Below are 14,981 nucleotides of genomic sequence, written 5' to 3'. Positions count from 1 at the left end.
AATTTTATGAAAGTTCTATCATCTGCTTTTAATGCATGTTTTATATAAAATAACTTTAATGTTTGTAAACGATACCAAATGATCTGAAAGAGGAAAAATAAAATGATAAACAATACTATTCCTGAATTACAATCATTTGATTTTGAAAAGTGGATCAGTTTCATTTATGATATAAAAAACAGCATATAAACTTCCATGAGAACCTACGACAAAATTTACAGAACAGGCTTTAAATGACTGATTTGTGTAGTCATTCGTTCCATCGTTTATGTTATCTCATTTAATCCTCAAAACAACCTGTATAAAGAGGATGTCACTATTATTACCTTTATTATTATTCCTACTCAAAGTTTAGAAAGCAAAACACAGGATATTATGAGTGGGCCATTTTGACTATGTACCCTAGGAGCATAGTTAGAGTAGGGGTAATAATAAAGCCCTAAATTTCTGTCATTTATTTCCAAAGGAACAGTCTACTGGATGGTAGACTCAGCCCCATTAGTAATACTTGTAATAATGTATATGTGCATTTCCTTCTTGAAAAAGTCACACATACAAAAAGTTCTAATTCCTGAAGTTACGAGTTACAATTCTTAATGCTTATATTGTGGGTCAGAACAAGTGGCCCCTGATCATCCGCCTCACCCTATCTGGACTCACCCCACCCTTAGCTCCAACTTGACACCTCGGTAACTTCAGCTGTTTCTGAAACTGACTTGTTCAAAGGAATTACCGCATTTGCCCTTAAAGAAATCAGATATACAAGGTTCCAGCATCCCAACTAAAGGCTTCTTCATGATGTACTCAGAAGAATTAAAAGAGCTTTGAAATTTGGAAGGCTTAGTTTACAGAAAATCAAAGCACAAATACAGAATTCTTTGTTCTACAGCATCTCCAGAACATACCTGTATTGTACTTCAAACACTGAGCCACATTCTAATGTACCAGTTAAATATGCTTCAATGGAAGAATCCTCTGGTTTGAAATGTACTTTACAAATATTTTATGGAATTTTCAGGTATTTTTAGCACTATGTGTTTCTAAGGGTTGGGGGTAAAGAGGAGGCCTTGCCAGTATTAAAGTAATGTCCTTTAGTAACTTACCTTTTTGAACCCACAAAACATGTTTAAAATGACTAAGGAATAATGCAAGACAGCATGTATCCAATTAAATATGTGATTATAATCAGTGTTTCCAGCCAGTTTGTAAGTTTTTAAAAGACTGGGTAAACAGAGGGCTATGGAGATAAAAGTAAAAGCACATAGTCCCAATTTTTCTATTTTCACATAGTGGGTGTTTAAGGGATACCACAATGTCTTGCTCTTTACGTAAGGAACTCTAGTTGAGGGTGACGTTTCTTTTCAATAATGAAATTAAGGCAGAGCAATATTACTTATTCAAGGACACAACAAATCATCAGCAAAAGACAGCTGTATTTCAGAGATGTGAACCATACCCTGATATAAAGCTTAAATTCTAGACTTTAAAATTCTAAATAAGAAACAAAAGATGGGAGGTGGCATGCTACACTGAAATTGATACAATGCTTTTAAGACCACTGAGATGAAGCTTAAAATTCTCCAGTTAATATTCCAATTTTCTCTTTCAGTGAAACTTACCTTCTACATTGTCCTTTGTTGTTCTTTAAATCTCAGCTAACATAGAAAAACTTTAACCAATTGTCTTCAATCATACATACTAAGGTATTTCTTTCTTTTCTTACATTCTCACTACCAGGTAACACTCTGTAAATTATACTGGTCAATTTCAGTAGTACATATTAATACTTCACATGCGGGCCACCAATGTTCCTTCTAGGCTCTTCTATGTACAACCAATTTAGAGAGCCCCCCCCTTCTTTCTATGAGGTATGTTAAAATCTCAAAATGCGTTTAGGCTGCTTCTACTAATAAGAGTTGCAATTCACAGTGTACCAATGGAGGACAACATCCAACAGAGTAATGCAGGCTTTTTACTAGGCAACACTTGAACTGAAGTAATTAACCATCATAAAGAAAAGAGCCCAACTGCTCAAACTTGAGACTTGAGCAAACCCCTCAATAATAAATAATACTGAGGAAAAACTCACATAAAACTGATTATTATAAGAATCAAAGATTTGTAACCAATTTATAAAATATAATATTTTAAACAATCATCTTAAAAAAAAGATTTTATTTATTTGAGAAACAGAGAGAGAGAGAGAAAGTGTGCACAGGGGGGTGGGGCGTAGGCAGAGGGAGAAGAAGCAGACTCCTCACTGAGGAGGGCACCCAACCTGGGGTCTCAATCCCAGGACCCCAGGATCATGACCTGAGCCAAAGGCAGATGCTTAACTGACAAAGCCACCCAAGCGCACCTAAACAATCATCTCTTAAAAATGGGGTAAAGGGAATCTTTTTTTTTTTTTTTTTTAGTGACATAACTCAACATATTGTTTTATGTTAGATGACTTTTAAGACGCCCTAGGGCAAACTAAATAGATTTATAACAAAAAAGTGTATTCCATTCAGTTCAACAAAACCTGCAATATTCTTTGTACTAGAAATTATAATAGATGTCGAGTAGAATAAAAGGAAAAAAAATGATGCACACTGGACACCAAAACAAGTATGATTCTGTTCTAAGGAGTCAGTGATGGAATGATATAGGAATAGCGAAAAAATGAAGGAGATTAAATTCTCATCTTACAAATTCAAGGGAAGAACAAAAATTTTTAAAAACAAAACAAAACAAAAATAATAAGAACAGAAGTAAAAACATACTCTTGATAAATGTAGAGGTAAAATGCCAGGGAAAAAACAGCTAGAAAAGTTGCCTCAGGGGAGCAGCTCAAAGAAGAGAGATCAAAGTTAACTTGATGCCAGGGGAGACAGAAAGGTTGGGAAAAAAAAAAAAAAAAAAAACATGCACAAAGAGAAAAGGAGTTTAGCCAATGGTAGGAATTGTGAAGGGCAACTGTGGCTGGACAAAAAGGCTTCTACTGGGGAGCAGGGATGCCAGATAAAGTATGGGTAACATCCAAAACAGCTGACACCACATTGTGTTCTTATGTGGGAGAGTACCTCACCAAGAGTAATCTGACAAAAGTCTGTACAGGAACTGAAATTTAAATAAAAATTTAAAATATGTATTTAAAGAAAAGAAAAGAAAGGAAAAGAAAAAAGTCTATACAGGTCAGAGTGAGTAGAACCAGGAGAAACTTGAAGTCAAAGACCCAGACAGGCAGAAGACTAACAACAGACCCAACATGAGGATAAGGAGTCTCTGGGTGCATCTTAGCACCCAGAGCTTTCCAAACTCTTTAGCCATAAATATGAAGCTATAATGCTTCAATCTTACACAATATTAATAAAACTCTAAATGAAGTATATATTATCACACTCGACTGATGGGTTCTCAGATACACATTTAATACTTTCTAAGAACCACACTTAATAATATTAAGTTTTATTTTTATAATATTCTTGAACACTCCAAATATACCAAAGAGATAAGCCAAATGACTATAAAGTACATTAGATACTCTCCATTTTTTTCCCTTTAATTCGTTATATAAAAGGTCAGCAACAGAATACAATGCAAATAAGTATCATGTTTCAAAACTCATACCAGAATGGAAATGATTTCAATCAGACCTTAAAACATGAAGTAAAACAAAGTTGTTTAAAAACAGAGAAATAGCTCACATTAATATTTTAGGGGTAGAATCAATATATAATATGCCATTTCTTATAGAGCTTGTGGCCATTATATAAAAAGGCTTATAGTAGAAATACTTAATTCATTCAATGCAAATCACATATATAAAAAATATTTGAATAGCAATCTTCCTCTCATACAAGAAACTACGAGAAACATAAAAAAATTGTATTTATCCTTAGCTTTTTTCTAAATAATTACTACCACCTCTTCCATCACTAGTGGCAACCAACCACCATTAAAACGACAGCCACGGGGCGCCTGGGTGGCTTAGTTGGTTAAGTGTCAGACTCTTGATTTCGGCTCAGGTCATGATCTCAGGGTCGTGGAATCAAGCCCCGCATCAGGCTCCGCACTCAGTGAACAGTCAGCTTGTCCCCCTCTCTCTGCTCATTCCCCCACTCTCACTCGCTCTCTCTCTCTCTAATAAATAAAACCTAAAAAAAACAAAAATAAAAACAGCCACACGCTAGGTTCTGTGCCAGCCACTTTGTTATCTTACTCAGTCTTAAACAATCTTAAAAACAATTTCCATTCTACCAAAAAAAAAAAAGGCAAACCTAGGCTCAGTTGTTTTAAGGAGAGTGAAATTTGCTTATGTAATCTTAACATTTTTAATTATGTTTCATTAAAATGATGAACAGAAGATGTGAGGAAGAAAATTACATAAAATCAAACAAAAGCAACAATTTCAAACAGTATTCTTAACCTTCTTTCAAGAAATGAACATTCTTGTCTAAAGGTGAAAGAGAAATGTCCTGAAATCTAACTCCAATCTGTAATGCTTTCCCACTGCTGTCAACATCCTACACAGATGTCACAGTCACAACATTTTACTGAGCGCACTCATCACACCTTTCAAAGAAAGGACCCAGTTGGCCCTTTCTTTATGTGGTAACCTCCTGGACCTTCCTTTCTCTTACTGTCCTGTCCCATTTCTCATCCTACGTTTTTCCTAAAGGAAATTAAACAAGGATTATTTAGGAACATTTCTGTAAAGTTTTAAAAGTGACTTGGGACAAAGCTTTATATAAATGTCAACTTAGAAAAGAAATAATAAAGACCATTCATGCCTTTACATTTTTAAAAAGATGTTTAGTGCTCATAAATTTGGGGGAAGAGACTATAAACATTAATATTTTTAAAACAGTACATAACACAAAAGCCATTAATAAAATTAATAAATCAAATATTGGAATCACCCAGAAAATAGGTGTCATTTCACTAATTAATTAAAAATTTTAAATCAAAGTCTCCTACAAGGTAATTCAGGCCCAGATGCTAAGCCATCCAATTTTTAATAGAAAAACAATGCAAATCTAAGTGAAGCACAAATAACAGCAGGGTAACAAAGGATTGTGAAGTTTTTTGCCCTAAAATATTCATTAGGTTCCATTTCAGGTAGTAACAAAGTAGCTCCTTCCAAACCAACACATCTCTCTCTGCAAAAAATAACCAAACTTGTGAAGAAAATATTAAAATCTGCTAAAAATAAAGTTACTAAATGAAGGCAAGAACTTAGAGAGGGGACAAGAGTCTACACTTGAAAAGAAGTAATGGCACTGTGTGAGCTTTCCTTTTTAAAAAAAAAAAAAGTTTTCAACAAGAGTGCAGACTGAACCACATGGAGTGACTGAAACTCATACAAATTCCACCTCCAATCTTACTGGCTTTGAAGAACCAGAGACTGAGTTCAGAGACCAAGCAGCTAGAAAATGAGAAAGGAAAGCCTAGAAGAAGACAGTCAAGATAAAATTCTGACCACATCTCTGGTAGACCCCCTGAATTATGTGCAGCTAAGACTGAAACAGTGGTTTCTCAACCAGGGGCAACTTGGCCTCCCAAGGGACATCCGGCAACATCTGGAGACATTCTGGGTTGTCACTACTGAAGGAGGAAAGCACTACTGGCATTGTGCAGGTAGAGGCCAGGGATGTTGTCAGGCATCCTACCGTGCAGAGGACAGTATCCACAACAACCATCTGGCCCATAATGTCAACAATGCTGAGGTTGAGAAACCTTACATTAAAAGAAGAAAAAAAGATTTCAACTGCTACCCACCACAGGTGAGACGGGAGGTCTTAGAGTTTAGAAAAAGTGTAAAATATATGTGCCTGGAAGGTCATTTCCACTCGTAACTTCTCATAACGTATCTACAGCATGTGGGAAATTTAACTGTGGCAAGTTAAAAACAGACATGTCTAAGGGAGATAAATGCTCCTGCTTTTATTATAATACTATTTTTTAAAAATTTACACATCTGTATGTTTGTGTTTTTATTTATAAAATGACTTTGTAGGCTGCCCATGAAGGAGATGGGGGGACATTTCTTAATCTTAAGTTGGAAAGTTGAGCCACACTAAGTGTAAATTAGTTCTCCAGAGTGGCTCAAAAATATGAGAATCCTGATAATTATAATTTCTTGTTGTAGTCTACCATATATCTCTGGTACCTAGATTTTTCTAAAAGGTATAATAACCATTGGTTTTCTAATATCAGATTATCTAGAAGATCTCATGCTTTTCACCTCCATTTTGTCTTTAATATAATTATAGTCAAGATTTAGTGAAAATCATTGTAGCATGGGCACAAGACAGATTTTGAAAGAAGCACTAAGAATAAAAATAATTGGCGAATGTATATTTTATTTTCGATATGGTAATTTTCAGTTCTGCAGTTTCCACTGGATCTCTTTTCTTGCTTCCACTTACCAGCTGAGATTTCCCATTTTGTTAATTCACTATGAGCGCATTTTCCTTTATGTCTGTAAGCATAATTAAAATAATTACTATAAAATCTTGGGTACTGGGGTGCCTGGGTGGCTCAGTCGGTTAAGCGGCTGCCTTCAGCTCAGGTCATGATCTCAGTCTCCTGAGATTGAGCCGTGAATTGGGCTCCCTGCTCAGCGGAGAGTCTGCTCCTCCCTCTCCCTCTGTGCTCTCTCTCCCTCTCCCTCTCTCTCTCTTTCAAATAAATAAATAAAATCTTTAAAAAAAAAATCTTGGGTACTAAATACAATATCTGGATTATATCCATTGGTTATGTTTTGTCTTCAGTATGGGTTAGATTTTGCTATATCTTCATCTGTTGAATAATTTTGAATGATATTTTGGGTATTGTAAATAATATAAGGACTCTGGATTCTGTTTTATTTCTCTGAAGAATGTTGATTTAGCTTTTTGTTCTGATTTGTTTTAAAACAATAAACTTTATCTGAACTCAGACTCCACTTACTAATTTACACTTAGTGTGGCTCAACTTTCCAACTTAAAATTAAGAAATGTCCCCCCATCTCCTTCATGGGCAGCCTACAAAGTCATTTTATAAATAAAAACACAAACATACAGATGTGTAAATTTTTAAAAAATAGTATTATAATAAAAGCAGGAGCATTCATCTCCCTTAGACATGTCTGTTTTTAACTTGCCATAGAAATTTCCCACATGCTATAGATATGTTATGAGAAGTTACGAGTGGAAATGACCTTCCAGGCACATATATTTTACACTTTTTCTAAACTCTAAGACACTTCATCAAGGTAACTTAAATTAAGCTATTTTATGAAGCAGGAGATACATAAGCATTCAATTTAGAATGTAGCTTATGCTGCTCCCCCTGCTTGTGCTTCCTCTCTCTCTCTTTTTCTCTCTCTCTCTGACAAATAAATCTTTAAAAAAATTAAAAAAATAAAATGCAGCTTATTTCCAGAATAATCACTTTCATCAATCTACAAGAATTAGCTATTTGACATACCACAATATACTTCTATAGTGCTTAGATTCACTGAAGTTTATATGAAGAGAGAAACTTACTATAAATAACTTCCTAAACGAGGCCAAAGGTAGGAACAAATTGAACATACTTCCTTCATGCTGCCAAAAGGTTAATCATTTGAACGTCCATTCATTCATGTCCTGACCCTTCAGTTGACTTTTTATTCTAACAAAGGAAGTGGCATTTAGCTAGGACATCTTAAACAAAGGTAAAATAGGTGGTCAGGTATGTTATAAAACTAAAACAGCTCAAATTAACTCCCCCTTGGTGGCGCCTGGGTGGCTCTGTCGTTAAGCATCTGCCTTCGGCTCAGGTCATGATCCCAGGGTCCTGGGATCGAGCCCCACACTGGGCTCCCTGCTCCACAGGAAGCCTGCTTCTCCCTCTCCCACTCCCCCTGCTTGTGTTCTCTCTCTCGCTGTGTCTCTCTCTGTCAAATAAATAAAAACAAAATCTTTAAAAATAAATAAAAAAAATTAACTCCCCCTTGGTACCTAAAATTTCCTCTCCCCTCTTCCTAATCTGATCATGAACAGCATTGCTGAAGTTAACAACCACCCACCACCCCATCCAAATACGTCCTTTAAAACATTCAGATACAGTGAAAGAGCAATATCAAATCCCTTGGATTGGTAAATAGAGGAGTCACTTTCTGCTTAAACCAAACACATCCAAAATAATATGCTCCTGGTGGTAGAGAAAGGAAGAAGGAAAAACACATACACACATACATATACATATATACATACACACACATACATGCACATACACACACATACACACAGGGAAAGAAAGAAGGAAAGAGATACGTAGACAGATAGGCAGGCCGGCAAACTGACTAATTTGGGGCATGCCTAGGTTCTACAGTTTTCCTAAAATCAGAGAATCTGAAAACTGAAAGGCCTTTTGGAAAAAACATTGCTAAAACTAAGTCCCACACGGTCAAATAGGTAATGGAAGATCATCCATATTTCTGGATGGATGGTCTAGTGAACAAGGAGAGCTTTGTTTCCAGCTTAGTTTCAATCCACTAGCAGGAATGAAAAAGGGAATTACAACAACAATATTCATCCAACCTCTCTAGTACATTAAAGAACAAAGTATATATTTTACTGTAAGGTGTGTAAAATCCTTCTTGAAAGTAGGCAATATATACTGAAACATAGTTTATTTTAAACTATGAAAATCAATTATTAATGTTGAGGATTTAAGTTTTGATTGTATTCTCCTTTAGAGCACTAATAGAATTAAAAAATTTTAAATGGTGATAATTCTGTTTTGGTCGTTAAGGAAAAAGGAAAGAAAGAAAAACAAAGTAAAAGAGCTAACTGGACAGCACATAGTTAACTACCATCACCTCTGGTTGAACTGGTCTTTCAATTTAACATCCTTCTCTGCATAATGTTTGTGGACAAAACAGAGTGCGTGGTACATGAAAGACACTTTTTAAAACCACAGACAGTATCACTGAGTTTTATCATAGGCTCTTGTTAAATGCTTCTCTCCTTCCTTCCTAGATGCAGCAGTTTCTCCCTTCGCAGCTAGTTGTAGCCAATATAGCAAGAACCCTCCATTCAGTACCTTCATTTCAACCCCCATTTATAACTCAAACCGCTGAAACCGCAAATTCACCACTCCACTGAAACTGCTCAAGGTACAGTCACCCTGCCTACATAACTGCCAGAGCTATCCATCCTTTTAGTATGTATTTTACAGGGCCTACATGGCAGACACAGCAAATCATGGAACTTTAAAAATCCATGGTTTTGGTGACACCAACCCTCCTGGCTCTCATTTCTCATTTACCTTTCTTAGTCTCCTTATGTATTCCTTTCTCTACCCACCCGCAAATGCCAACGCTCCTCAAGACTCTAACCGCATCCCTCTTCTCACTTTGCACACAATTCTCAAATATATTCAAGTGACAAAATACACAGTATCTTCTGCTGTATCTTATCAGATAAACCACCAGAAAATGACTACGTTTTATAGATCCAAAAAAAAAAAAAAAAAAGGCTGTGAAACTGTGATGCGTGCTTAGATAAGTCCAAATTGTTCCATTAATATTCTTTTATGGACTTCCCATCAGCCAGCCCTCATTACCAGATATGTGGCAAAAGGCACCACCTGTAAAAAGTAAATTTATGATAAAAACTGAAAAAAATGATCACCAATGATATTTTTCTGGACACTAAGAAGAGATTCCCTTTAACCTTTCACATTGAAAGCACCTATTTACATGTCTGCTTACACTCTAGATGAGGGATTCCTTTCCCTGCCTTTTCATCTGTGCACCTCTAGATGGAAACACAGATAACTGGGCCATCATAAGAAAAGTACAGGAAAGAGGAGGACGGGAAGATGCCTGAGAAGTAAAAAGGGAGGCAGGGAAGATAGTGGTGAGGAAAGAGAGGGCAGGGAAGCTTTAAAGTGCTTTAAATATTCTCCTACATCAAAGTACTTCATCTTGTTATATAAAATCCATTTTTTTTGCTATTAAAACCAAAAGGTAAGGGCAGTTCTTGAATATATAGGTGAGGTATTGTGAAAACATAAAAAAGAAATTAAAAAAGTAATCTCTGGCTTTAAAGTAGAAAAATACCCAAACGAAACAACACAAAAGCAGTCAAAATTATATACTTCCAATTGTGTGTGAGCTCCCACACATGCGTATCTGCTAGCAGCACATACAAAAGTAATTAGAATATTTAAAAGTATATAAGGCTATTTGTAGTATCATCCAAGAGCAGGTAGGTTTGCCCATGAGGAAAAAACAGCTGATCAATTCAGAAAATGCACTAGCAAGTATCTATTTGTGTTAATTCAATTCCTGTACACCTGATACCAGAAAAAAATCAAAGGTCCAAACTGTTACTGGGAGCTATCAATTATTTTACTAAAATTAGCATTCAAAAAATAAAGTGTATAAACTTCAAATTCTGAAGTAATCAAATATGGGCTAACACTAAGACTAAATAGAATCTCCATGAATAAGTTCTAAATTATTTTAAAGGAATACAATTTTTCACTGTTTTTTTTTTTTTTAAGATTTTTATTTATTTGAGAGAGAGAGTGCACAAGAGGGGGGGAGGAGGGGCAGAGGGAAAGGGAGAAGCAGACTCCCCACTGAGCAGGGAGCCCAACTCAGGCCTCGAACCCAGGACCCTGAGATCAGGACTGAGCCGAAGGCTGATGCTTAACCAACTGAGCCACCCAGGCGCCCTTTCACTGGTTTGTTTTTAAGCATATCCTGGAAGGAAAACTTTTTTCAAGTTCAACATACTTTAGAAACCTAGAAACTTTGTTTGTTTGATGTTAGTTGTCACAGCGCTTTAAGAGAAAGCCAAAGTTTTCTTTCCTACTTATTATATTCCTAAGGATTTGAGTAACAAAAGATGTGTCACCATAAAGAAAAAGACAATATTGGGGCGCCTGGCTCAGTTGTTAAGCATCTGCCTTTGGCTCAGGTCATGATCCCAGGGTCCTCAGATTGAGCCCCATATCGTGCTCCCTGATCAGCACGGGAGCCTGCCTCTCCCTTCTCCCACTCCCCCTGCTTGTGCGCTCACACACACGCTCTCTTCTCTCTGTCAAATAAATAAAATCTTTAAAAAAAAAAAAAGAAAGAAAGAGAAAAAAGAAAAGAAAAAAACAACATGAATAAATTTCTTTTATCTTCTTGGACCTGCCTGTTCAAATTTATATATATTTTTCTAAAATAAAATGTATTTTTCTAAAATAAATTGTTTGTAAAATTATCCTGACCATCATATCGTATCAAACATTAAGAACTCTTTTAAAGCACCAACAAATGATTTAGTTTTGCTATCAATACAGAGAGAAATTATAGCTCAGGAAATCATATGCTGTTAATCCAATAGGTGAAACCTATTCATCAATATATTAATTTGTCAACACTATTAGAATTATTTTAGCTACATAAAATATACTGTGTTAAAACATAGTTTTATTCTATTGAAAAAAGTATCGATGTGCTAGACCTACTTAATTTTATACTTAGAATACTATTCTTTATAATTTTTTTTTTAATTTAAAGATTTTTATTTACTTATTTGACAGAGAGAGAGACAGTGAGAGGGAACACAAGCAGGGGGAGTGGGAGAGGGAGACGCAGGCCCCCCGCTGAGCAGGGAGCCCGATGCGGGGCTCGATCCCAGGACCCTGGGATCATGACCTGAGCCGAAGGCAGCCGCTCAACCGACTGAGCCACCCAGGAGCCCCAGAATACTATTCTTTAAAGAATATTTCTCTTATTTGTATCTAATGGCTTCAAATAAGAGCATACCGAAAAATGCAAATTTGTACATAAAAGTTGTTTAGCACTTTTGCTTTTTCTCAAAGTATAAGCTAGCCACATAAATTACCTCATTTAATCTTCACAATAACCCTTTAAGGTAGTAATTACTATCATCAACTCAGTTAAACAAAGTTCAGCTCAGAAAAACTAAACAACTTGTCCAAAAGCTTATATAACTTCTAAAGAGAGGCATGGGATGTTATCCCTAATCTTCTAAATCTAAATGTCCTCCTCTACAGCATCACTCTGTCCATCCAAAATGACTTGACCACTAAGATCCTGTTTCAGCATCCAACAAGAGGCTCTATTTTCCATTCAGAGAATAAAAGTGGGAAAAAAACACTATGCCTAAACAAAGTTTTATTACAGCAAATGCCAACTTTTTAAAAAGATTTTATTTATTCATTTGAGAGAGAGAGCAGCCATGGGGGCAGGGGGGTGGAGGCAGTGAGCAGGGAGCCTGAAGCGCCAATGAGGGCTCCATCCCATCCCAGGACCAGGAAATCATCACCTGAGCCGAAGGCAGACACTTAACCATCTGAGCTACCCAGGCGCCCCAGCAAATGCCAACTTTTAAAATCGAATGTTTGGTTTAAAAATTTGTCAATTGTTAACAATACCTCCTAAAATGGTTTTTTCAAGATCATTAACATTTCTGCACTATAATAAAATGAAGTGCTACATTCAACCATGAGAATACAATCTAAAAATAATGAAATAATTCAATTACATTGCTCAGAAATCAATAGGCTCCCAGTTACACATCAAATATCTAAATATACTACAAGTATTATTTACATCTGGTTTGCTAAAGTTAGGAAGACTTCTGGGATGTAAATTCCAGTGCAAAGATATATAGAGGTTATATAAAATAGATTTGGTAACTACATTTGACTTCAAACATTAGTTTTTACCATTAAAATACTAACCACTACTCTTTCAATCCCTATTTTATTTCCACATTTCCCCTTCATCCCCAAATTACTGTGAAATCATCATACAAGTACCTATACCTACTGTTCAAAAGTTTTAGGACTGGCTCTGTTAGTTCACCATCAGCGACCAGCTGTAAGCACATACACAGATCATGGAGAGGCGCACAGGAATGAATGGCAAAGACTATTGTGCCAAAGCAACTCCGTATGTAACCATTCACTTACCAACATAAAAGCCCAAACCTGAAACACCAGTTCAGCCCACCTGAACCCCAAAAGAGTTAACAGAAAATCTACATCTTCTGTAAATTTAAGGAAACACTAAGATTAATTATGTCCATGGAACAAATGCATTACTTAGACCAAATCAATATAAATAAAGGAAAAAAATTTCTGTCCATCAAAGCATCTGTCAACAAAACCACACTTTTACACACCCATACACACCAGTACTCTTTAAAAGTTTTATTATCCTTTTCAGGCAAACTTTGTTATACGTAACACCTACTTCCTATTTAAATACATTTTTGGGGGGAAACGCCTGGGTGGCTCAGTCGGTTAAGTTTCTGCCTCCGGCTCTGGGATCAAGTCCTGCATCAGGCTCCTTGCTCAGCAGGAGCCTGCTTCTCCCTTTGCCTGCTTCTCTCTCTACCTGCCGCTCCCCCTGCTTCTGCTCGCTCTCTATATATCTGACAAATAAATAAATAAAATCTTTAAAAAAACAAACTTTTTTTTATAAATCCTAAAGGATTTGAAACGTACTAAAAAAAGGGAAAATATTTTAAAGAAGTTCATGGTGATTTGGCAAAAAAAAAAAAAAAAAAATTGTTTAAATGCCAGTCCCTAACTTACCTGATCTGAAAAAGGAAATCCCGATTTTCATAAATTAGGCTTGGTTAATGAGATTCCACAACCACTTCATCAAAGCTTTAAGACATACAAGTTGGGAGAGAAGGCTGCTACTGCTAATTAAATCCCCAGTAGGCACAAGAAAGTTAAGAAAGTAAAGGTTCCAAAAGAGGCAGGAGCTGCCAGCCAAAATTGTGGCAAACTACCTAAAAAGATCTAACCTTATGGCTACCATGTAAGGCATCAAGAGCTCTTATCTGCAGCCAGGAGCTGGAATCCTTAGCTTGGGGCAAGTTCACACACAGTAAAACAGAATTGAGATTGTGTGCACTCTTCTTCAGAAATGAAATAATCACCCATCAACTGATGACTCCAATTAAGTCTATGCTGTGTTCAGAGGTAAGTGGAGTAAATATTTGGCTTTGAAGGCTCTGGTTTTTGATCCTGGTTTGATTGATCTAAAATTCCATGCTTGTTTAATATAAAGGACTGCCTTTAAAGCCATGCATACAATAAATGATGTTTAAAAGTTTAGGATTATTTAGAAAAGTAATTCACAGTCCCGGTTTAAGAATTCTCAAAGAAGTATTCACTGACTTTTAAGGGTCATCAATCAATTCTATAAAAATTATCACCATTTGAATTCAGTTGACTGTTTTTAATGTTATGCCACGTAACACTTTAAGGAAGAAAGATAAAAGGGACAATGAAAATAACAAAACAGAATATTTTAATTCCAAATAGTGTGGTAAGAAGGGGCTTAGACATGGGTTATTGATAATCTTTCTAGTCCAATTTCCAACATTCCACAAAAATTTTATCATAGAATATTTAATAAAATGTGATCCAGCAATCTATTTTAAGACATCTAAATTACTAAGATTATTAAAAGATAAATAAATAAGCTGCTTCCCCCACCCACCTCTTCCCAAAATACAGTTGTGGTCAAGCAAAAGGAACGAAAACTAAAAGCATAAGACTCACCTTTTGTTGACTGGTTTTTCATCCTTTTCATAGGGTCGGACAAACCACTTCCCAATCCTAACAAAGTTCTTATCCATTAGGCACCTACAATAATTACACCAAGAATTATATTTATAGTTTCAATAACAAATTAGCAAGTCACTGAATCAAATAATCGCAGATGAGATATGTTATTGAAAATAAAAACATCACTAATTAAACTGTCAAAATGTTTTCTTACCACTTTAAATTTTTATGTTATAAAATGCTGAAAGAACTTTCTGACTTCGGGTGTAAATTTTTATTATGCATTATTCTTGCACATGGAAAAAATTATGCACAATTGGCAGATATAGTCCTGAATTGTCTTAAACTTCTGAATTACTTCAAATCCAAACACACTTTTGCATTATTTCAATTCTTGGGTCATCAAGAATGTT

The 14,981-nt window shown here is 35.8% G+C and overlaps 1 protein-coding gene across 2 annotated transcripts in view; it reads right to left on the bottom strand.

Annotated features, from left to right (window-relative positions):
- The window catches only part of MED13L (mediator complex subunit 13L), a 307,633-nt gene that overhangs the window by 132,169 nt on the left and 160,483 nt on the right, over window positions 1–14,981 (bottom strand). For both annotated transcript variants that reach the window (XM_032431544.1, XM_032431545.1), the window contains exon 4: window positions 14,563–14,646. In XM_032431544.1, coding sequence (XP_032287435.1) covers window positions 14,563–14,646 — 84 coding nt within the window. The remainder of the gene's footprint in view (window positions 1–14,562; window positions 14,647–14,981) is intronic.

This window comes from Phoca vitulina, unplaced genomic scaffold (assembly GCF_004348235.1).
Source record: "Phoca vitulina isolate PV1807 unplaced genomic scaffold, GSC_HSeal_1.0 scaffold46, whole genome shotgun sequence".
NCBI lineage: Eukaryota > Metazoa > Chordata > Mammalia > Carnivora > Phocidae > Phoca > Phoca vitulina.
The sequence above is the reverse complement of the archived record's forward strand: the minus strand, read 5'-3'. Positions and strand labels throughout refer to the sequence as shown.